The sequence below is a fragment of the Melospiza melodia genome, chromosome 5 (genome assembly GCF_035770615.1).
Source record: "Melospiza melodia melodia isolate bMelMel2 chromosome 5, bMelMel2.pri, whole genome shotgun sequence".
Lineage (NCBI taxonomy): Eukaryota > Metazoa > Chordata > Aves > Passeriformes > Passerellidae > Melospiza > Melospiza melodia.
In genome coordinates this window covers 91442623-91450865 of record NC_086198.1, presented here as the reverse complement: position 1 = coordinate 91450865, position 8243 = coordinate 91442623, and the positions used below count along the sequence as shown (strand labels likewise).

Below are 8243 nucleotides of genomic sequence, written 5' to 3'. Positions count from 1 at the left end.
CTATGCCAGACACGCCGCCATTTCCCCCCGGCCGGCGGCGCTGGCCGGGGCAGCGAATTCCTCCGGCGGGGCCGGGGCTGCTGAAAGGAGCGCTGTTCTCAGGGCAGGGCCGCCCCTTGCCGCAGCACCCTGAGGAACTGTGCTTCTTTCATGGCCCCAAAGCACCGAGCCGGGGCTCGGGAGCGCCGTCACGGGCAGGGCCTGGCCCCACAGCCACATTCCTCCGCTGCTCCGGGCTGCCCTCGCCGCTGCTCTTCCAGGAAGGCGAGGAACAGCCGGGGCTGCTCCTTCCCCGATGGCCGCCAGCTGTCCCCAGGGGCCGGGTGTGTGTGGGAGCAGAGCTCCAGCACTGACAGCGAGCTGGGGGCGGGACAGACAGAGCCCCGGCCCCGGCTGTGGCTCCCAAACTCAGCCCCTCTGGACACGAGGGCCGTCCTTAGACCTCCTGCACATCAGGGCCGTCCTCAGCCCTCCTGGATGGACATCAGGGCCGTCCTCAGCCCTCCTAGGTATCAGGGCCAGGAGATGCCACCTCAGCCATCACGAGTCCAGCATTGACACAAATTTACCATAGCCTGGAAGGCTGCTGCACAGATGTGAGGGGATGTGGATACAGGGCTTGGAGCAGATGCAGAGCTCCCAGCAGAAGGGATGTGACCAGATGGCTGTGGCATACCAGCACTGCTGCACTCCAGGGAGGTAATGCTGGTCCCAGACCTGCACCAGGGTTGCTCTCACCCACACAGGGGCCACACAATCCAGCTGCCTGCCAGATACACAGAGGAGTCAGATCTCAGCCCAGGTGGGTTCCAAGGAGGTGGCAGAACACCGTGAACACTGATAAGGACCCTAGAGGCACAGCAAGCTCCTCCCCAGCTGCCTCGAGGGGACTGACAGGAGGATGAAGGTCCCACATAGCCCAGCCTCCACCAGGGAAGGAGATGACACGGCCCTGGGGGCCGCTAGAAAAGTGCTTTATTTGGGTACAGAGAGGAATGACTGCACCACAAGTCACCCAAGCACAGGCCCCTCTCCTGGCCCCTTCCAGCCTTGCACAAGCTCTGTCTCTGCCTGGCCAGCACAGCCACATCTCAGTCCTGCCCTCAGCTCCAGCTGGGTGGTCTCTGCTACTCGGTGACCTCGGGGACGACGCTCAGCAGCAGGGTGTCATAGCCACGCCGCACCAGCAGGGCCAGGCTCTGCTGCGTCCTCACCGCCTCATACACGTCCTCAGCACGCCGTGACACTGTCCCATTGATCTCCAACACCACGTCCCCGGCCTTCAGCCCTGCCCTGAGGGGACAAGCACACACAGGGTGAGGCAGACACATCATCCTCCAAGTGCAGCAGGAGCTGTGGCACCAGAGGTTCTACATCAAGACAGCCAGCCTGGGGAGAGGTCCCCCTCTCAGCTGTAGAGCCCAAGCCCTGCTGCTCTGGAACAAAACCCATCCCACAGCTGCTCCCTCAGGCAGCCCTCAGGCACAGGGCAGCACTTACTGGTGTGCTGGGGAGCCGATGATCACCTTGTGGATCAGCACGCCATAGGAGATGTCAGGGAAGGTGGGGTCACGCAGCTTCAGCTCTGCCAGGATGCTGCAGAGAGAACAGCAACATCAGGGATGGAGCTGGAGGCAGAGCTGGAGGGAGAGGAGGGCTCCCACCCCACTCCCTGCAACTGCACAGGGTTAGGGACAGGCACAGAACCTCCCCTCCTGTGTCCCTGCAGCTGCACAGGGTTAGGGACAGGCACAGAACCTCCCCTCCTGTGTCCCTGCATCCTGCTGAGCCACAGCTGCCAGCCCCAAACATCACCATCCTCCTGTCAAAACGAGAGGATGAGGATCCAAATGGCACCAGGGGGAGCTGGAAACCCCTGGAGCAGCTGCCAGCTGGATCAGAGCTGTGGTGATGCACATCCTCATGTCACATCACCCTCTCTGGGGTCAGGCCTGCCCCTCCTCTGCTGCAGTTTCACTTCTCTGCCCTAGCTGAGCAGGATACACAACACAAGCTGTGCCCCTCTTCCTGCCAGACATGTCAGCAGAGCCCTCCTCCTGAGCCTAGAGACTAAACAATCACAGTTTCTCACACTTTCCCACAGATTTTTGGATTTCTAAACCAAATTTAAACTCTTAATCTCTCACAGCTCCTCTTTGGACTCTCCCCAACTGCTCCTCACCCATCTTGAATGAAATCCAGAAGTGGATGCAACACTCCAGCTGGATGTCTCCAGTGACAGCATTCTTCCCTCAAACACTGCATCAGCTCCAATCCCTGCAGACCCACACACTCAGTCTCTGCCCAGCTCTGCTCAGCCACTCAGGGCTCCCCACGTGCCTGTGGTCTGTGCTGAACTCAGCTGTGCTGTCCCACAGCCCAGGGCAAGCTGCCATCCCTTCCCAATCCACACAGCAAAGGTGGGAAGAGGCCTCTCAAGCTCATCTCACCCGACCCCAGCAGGCTCAGTCAGGGCAGGCTGCTCTGCACTGTGTCCAGCTGGGATTTGAGGATCTCCAAGGACCCTCCAGGCAATGTGTGCCAGGCTCTGAGCACCCTCCTCACAGTAAAAAAACAGATTTCTTGGGGACTCTCACACATCTCTGTGCCCACTGCCTCTGACCTGGCCTGGGCACCACAAACAGAACAACAGGGACTGAGCCTAACACAGAGCTTCTCCTTCCTGAGCCAGGGAAAGGTTTCCAGATGGAAAGGCTCAGGGCAGTCACACGATTCCAAGGCCAGCAGTCCCTTGTTGGGAGCCCTTCCTGCTGGGCACAAACAAGGCTGGCAGTCAGCTGCTCTCCCTGGATCGGCTCAGGGGCTCTGTGGAAGCTGGAGCCGCGTGCCCGGAGCCGTGTCCGAGGAATTTCACGCTGCTTCCTCACAGAGCTGGCCCTGCAAGCGTGGCCAGGGAAGCAGGAGGAGGCTGGGGGGGCCTCCCACAGCCCTCGGGTTCTGCCGGCTACCAGCACCATCTGCTGGGCAACGGGGAACTCACCGGAGCTTTAGGAGGGCAGAGCACGGCCCCAAAAGGTGTTTGTATGCCCAGCATGGCACAGCTCCAGCCCCACGAGGCAGCTGAAGGCAGAGCACAGCCCCAAAAGGTTTTGTTTGCCCAGCATGGCACAGCTCCAGCCCCACAAGGCAGCTGAAGGTCCCTCAAATGTGGCTGCAAGAGCCAAAGAACCAGAGCAGGTGTTGACCTTTCCCCAGAGGTGAGGGGACAGGTCCTGCTTGCTGGAATGGGCACTTCACAGAATTGTTTGGGTTGGAAAAGACTTTTAAGATCAAGTCCAACCACTCTCCCAGCTCTGCCATGGCCACCACTGGCCATGTCCCCAAGTGCCACATCCACACAGCTGTTAAATCTCCCCAGGGATGGAGATACACCATTGTCCCAGGCAGATATGCCAAGGCTGGACAGCTCTTTCAAGGAGGAATTTTCCCAATATCCAACCTCCACCTCCCCTGGCACAATCGGAGGCAGCTTCCTCTAGTCCTGTCCCTTGTTCCCTTGGAGTACAGCCTGACCCCCACCTGGTTCCACCCTCCTGTGGAGAGGGAGGGAATTTTTCATCTGCTCACAGAGTCTGCTACCAGTGTACAAACTTGCAAGTTTCCAATTTACCCACGAGCCAGCCAACATTCTAACCCCAACGCAAGCACAAAGAGATTTGAGAGTGAAAGCTTAAGCTGTGGAGACAATCCTGCTAAAACCAGGCATCCTCAGTGAGTTGGGAAGATCCCATCCCATCCCTGCCCCAACAGGACTGACCCCTGAGCTCAGGACAGGTACCTGGGAGTGAGGGTCAGCATCATCACCCCGATGTACCGGCGCTTGGACTCTGCATTGCCAAACCAAGAGCCTGTGGAGGGAAAGGACATGGAATGGCATGGCTGGAAACAGAGATGTGCTCACAACAGTGCTGGGCTGAGCCCGGAGGGCAGGCAGCATCCAGAGCCATTCTAAATCCCTGCAACAGCTCAGTCCAGTTCCCAGCACCAGTGGGAGCATTCCAGGTGTTGCATTTTGCACTGTGGTTTGTCAGATTTTTGACAGAGAATGTCCCTCCCCAGTGCCACAGGAGAACCAGGCAAGGCAACAGCAGCACAGCTTTCCTGTGGCACCAGATGAGGCCCCAAAAACTTCTCCTACTCTTCTCAGGAAGAAGAGTGCAGAGCCCAAAGTTTCCCTCTCTCACCCTCCTCCCCCAGAGCCCGGGCAGGGAGGGCCCCACTCACTCTTGCGCTGCTCCTCCTTCTGCAGGAACTTCCGCAGCCGGTCCGAGGGGATGGCAAAGGAGATGCCCGACGTCACCTTCATGGTGTTCACACCAATCACCTCGCCATCCTGCAGGGAAAGAGCTTTGGGATCCCAGGGATGCCAGCAGTGACCCAGCCTGGATCACTGTGGGGAGCAGGGGAACTACTGCACCAGCCTGGGGTCCTGGCTCTGTGCCCACCCCTGCCCAGGCTGAGCACAACCCAAAGGCTGAGGCTACAGGATCTACAGGATCTCCACCAAAGCCCCACCAGCTCCAGCTGCCTCAGACACTGCACAGGGCTCTCACGCTCTCCCTCCTCCCTCCAGGAAGCCTCCCAGCACCCACAGAGGAGCACAGAGCAAGGGGCACTCAGCACATCCCTGCCCCAGCCAGCAAGGTGACAAGCAGCAGCACTCACCAGGTTGACGAGGGGGCCCCCAGAGTTCCCAAACTGCAGCAGAGGAGAGAGACAGAGTGTGAGCAGACCATGAAAGCTCCATCCTGAGGCCGATCCCAGGGTGACCAGCCAGACCCCCCATGTCCCCACGATGTCCCCGTGTCCCTTACGTCGATGGCGGCGTCGGTCTGGATGTACTCCATGTCGGAGGCGGCCAGGCCCAGCTCGCGGCTGCCGCGCTGCGCCGAGCTGACGATGCCCGAGGTGATGGTGTTCTGCAGGGCAAAGGGGCTGCCCATGGCCACCACGAACTCGCCCTGCCTCACCTCGGCCGAGCGGCCCAGGGGCAGCGTGGGCAGCGGGTGCTGTGGGCAGGGAGATGGTCAGAAGGACAGAGCGGTGTTGTGGTGTGATTTCATGGTTTGCTCCAGAACCCCGGTGTCTCCCCTCAAGATTCCCTGCCAGCTGTGTCAACCATCCCTCCTTTCCCCACCCTGACCTCTGCCCAGCACTGTCTGTCAGTCCTGGAATTCCAGAAGGGCACTGAGTGACTGGGCAGATTCAAAAGATGCCCTCTACACCCGGGGGGCATTGGGCCATGCAAGTGTCCTTTGTCCCTTAAGACTCCTCTCCTGCACCTCCTTGATGGGCTCCCCACCCCTTCCCTCCCTCGGGTAAAAGAGCAAGCAACCACACAGTCAGGGAGTTCTGTTGGAGCTGTTGCTGGATTCAGAAGCCTGTGGGCCAGAATAAAGCTCTGGTCCAAACCCTCCATCAGAACAGACTCCTTTCCTTCACCATCACCTAAAGCTTCTCTACAGAGAGAAACCTGAGGAGCAGATCCTCTATGAGAGGAAGCTCCATCCCACCACCACCAGAGTCCCAGCATGTCTGGACTTGTATCCATGTGCTCAGCTGCAACATCCAGCCAGCCAAAAGTATCTCTGGGGTGAAACACCACACATCCAGCAAGCTAAAAGTGTCTCTGGGGTGAAACACCACACATCCAGCTGGCCAAAAGTGTCTCTGGTGTGAAACACCACACATCCAGCTGGCCAAAAGTGGCTCTGGGGTGAAACACCACACATCCAGCTGGCCAAAAGCGTCTCCTGGGTGAAACACCACAGTGCCGCTATTTGGTTCAGCAGCAGCGGCCAGACAAGCCAAGGCACATCCCTGTTGGAACCCAGAAAATTCCTCGGAATCCCTGGAGGGCTCCAGGCTCTGCCCAGGGGGCTCAGAGACCTTGGCACAGAGCCCAAGACCCCTGTGCCTTTGATTTTTACCCAAGGAGTAAATTACCAACCTTAATATGAAGAATTACAAATCAAGAAAGTCTAAGTAGAATAATAGTTTGTCACGGGGTGAAAAATAGATTTTTTGGGTTTTTAGAATGGGGTTCAGGAGGCAAGATGGAGGAATCTGGGCATGTCCAGCCTTTCTCCTTCTTCTACTTGGCCTCCATCTTCTGCTGTGATGGTGGCACTTTCGGATTGGCTTAGAGTACAAGCTCACTGTCTAACATAGGTGATAGGTATTGGGAAGTTATGGTAAATACTGTACAGGTAGTTTTTAGTATAAAAAGATAACACCAGTGTGCCTCAACCCAACCTGCCAGACAGACCTCAGCAGGTCAGAGAAAGAATGTTATAGATCAGAAATAATAAACAACCTTGAGAATGAAAACAGAAGAATTCTGACTCTGTCTTCAACTACCAGGCTGGGAAAAGAAGCTTGTACATATCTCAGAGTCACTCTGACCAACACAAATTCTGAGACACAATATTGGCACTACCAATAAAGCAGGACAGACAGAACATCCCCTCTTGCTGGCGTCCCCACGGCCACCAGGACACCACACACACCTTGGGCTTGATCTTGATGGTGGCAATGTCGGCCACCTGGTCCACGTCCTGCACCACGGCGTCGTACATGTCACCGCTGGCCAGCTTCACCCGCACGCGCCGCCGGTTGGCCACCACGTGGGCATTGGTGACAATCAGCCCGTCCGGGGACACCACAAAGCCTGAACCGTTGGAGATGGGCACCTCCCGGCCCAGGAAGGGGTGTCTGAAAGGAGGGCACGGTCAGGAGTGGCAGGGACAGGGCTGGGAGGCAGCAGGGAGCAGCAAAATGGGGAATTCTTCCCTGTCCCAACAATCTGCAGAAATAGGGGAATGTGCATGAATGTAGCAGGAATGCAGCGCTCATGCACAGCCACAAAGGTTCAATCCCACCAGGAACAGAAGAACGTGGGAGCAGGAGGGGCTGTGACCTGTGCAGGGACACACAGAGCCCAACTTGGAGCAGGTAACAAACACCTGAGAGGCAACACAAACCTTCCCTGATAGCAGGAATGGACTCACAACTCAGGGCCCTGGTTAATCACCCCAACCTCTGCTGGCAGTCAGGTGAAGTTGAAATAGAGATTTTTGCAGTTCACTTGAGTTAGCGATATGAATTAAGCATTTAAAGTTTAGCCTGTAGAATTATGTGTGGAATTTTAAAGCTTTTTACTTAAGAAACCTCTGCCACGGTACAAAGGGCATAGGAAAATGCAAATTTCTGAAATGAATGGAAAATGGGATGGAGCAGCAAGGCCAAAGCCCAGCGGGTCAGGAACCCAGAGAAGGAGCAGCACCAGCTGATGCCTCCTCACACTGAGAGACAGAGAGGGTGACACTGCACACAGGTGACACCAAGCTGGAAGCAGCAGCCACCCGGCTGGAGGGCAGAGCTGCTGCAGAGCTGCTCCGAGAGACCGCAGGCATTGGATGGTGAGAAAATTAGAGACCACAAAGGGAAATAAACACCAAGGGCTGCTCGCAGGCAGAACAACGAGGCAGCCTGGAACGCAGCTCCGCCACACGGCCCCGCAGGACATGGAAGCGGCAGCGGCGTGTGGCAGCCGCGTGTCGCACTGGCGGAATCCCTCCAGGACGGTTCAGGAGCGGCCGGGGCTGCATTGCACCGGGAGGAGGGAAATCCCTCCCGGGAATCCCCCGGTGCCGGTACCTGCCCACGATCTCCACGTAGACCAGCGCGGGCGCCGTTTTCTCCACCACGTCAGCGATGAAGTTGAAGGCGGCGCGGGGTGAGGTAGGCGGCGGGGCGGGCGGCGGGGCGGGCACGGCGGCGCTCAGCGGGGACCGGCGGCGCTCCCGGGCCCACAGCAGCACCAGCGCCGCCGCCCCGGCGCCCACCGCCGCCGCCAGAGACCGGCCCCAGGCGGATGGCGGCGGAGGGTGGGAAGGAGGAGGGGGTGAAGGGGGTGCTGGTGGCTCAGCGGTCCCGGTCAGCGCTCGGCACCAGCGCTGTACACCCGGTGGCACCGGGATACACCGGATCCGCAGCCTCCGCACCGCTGCCGCCATGCTGCCGAACGGAAACCGCGCCCCGCCGGGGCGGGCCCGAGCCGCGGGGCACTGCGGGAGTTGTAGTCCTGAGGCGGGGTCCACACGAAGCCGTCCTCTGCCGCGGAGCACGCCGGGAGCTGTAGTTCCGAGACGGGGCCTGCCGGAAGCGCGTTCTGCCGCGGGGCACGCCGGGAGTTGTAGTCCCGCTGGGAGCTACTGCTT

The 8243-nt window shown here is 58.8% G+C and overlaps 1 protein-coding gene across 1 annotated transcript; it reads right to left on the bottom strand.

Moving 5' to 3' along the window:
* Positions 1-937: 937 nt before the first annotated feature.
* On the bottom strand, positions 938-8072 carry HTRA2 (HtrA serine peptidase 2). The gene is made up of 8 exons (XM_063157848.1): positions 7681-8072; positions 6531-6735; positions 4836-5030; positions 4687-4719; positions 4246-4354; positions 3800-3869; positions 1501-1596; positions 938-1293 (listed from the first exon to the last, which is right to left on the bottom strand). Exons 1-8 carry the CDS (start codon positions 8037-8039, stop codon positions 1128-1130), a joined length of 1233 nt encoding a protein of 410 aa, XP_063013918.1. The 5' UTR covers positions 8040-8072; the 3' UTR covers positions 938-1127.
* Between the last annotated feature and the right edge of the window lie 171 nt (positions 8073-8243).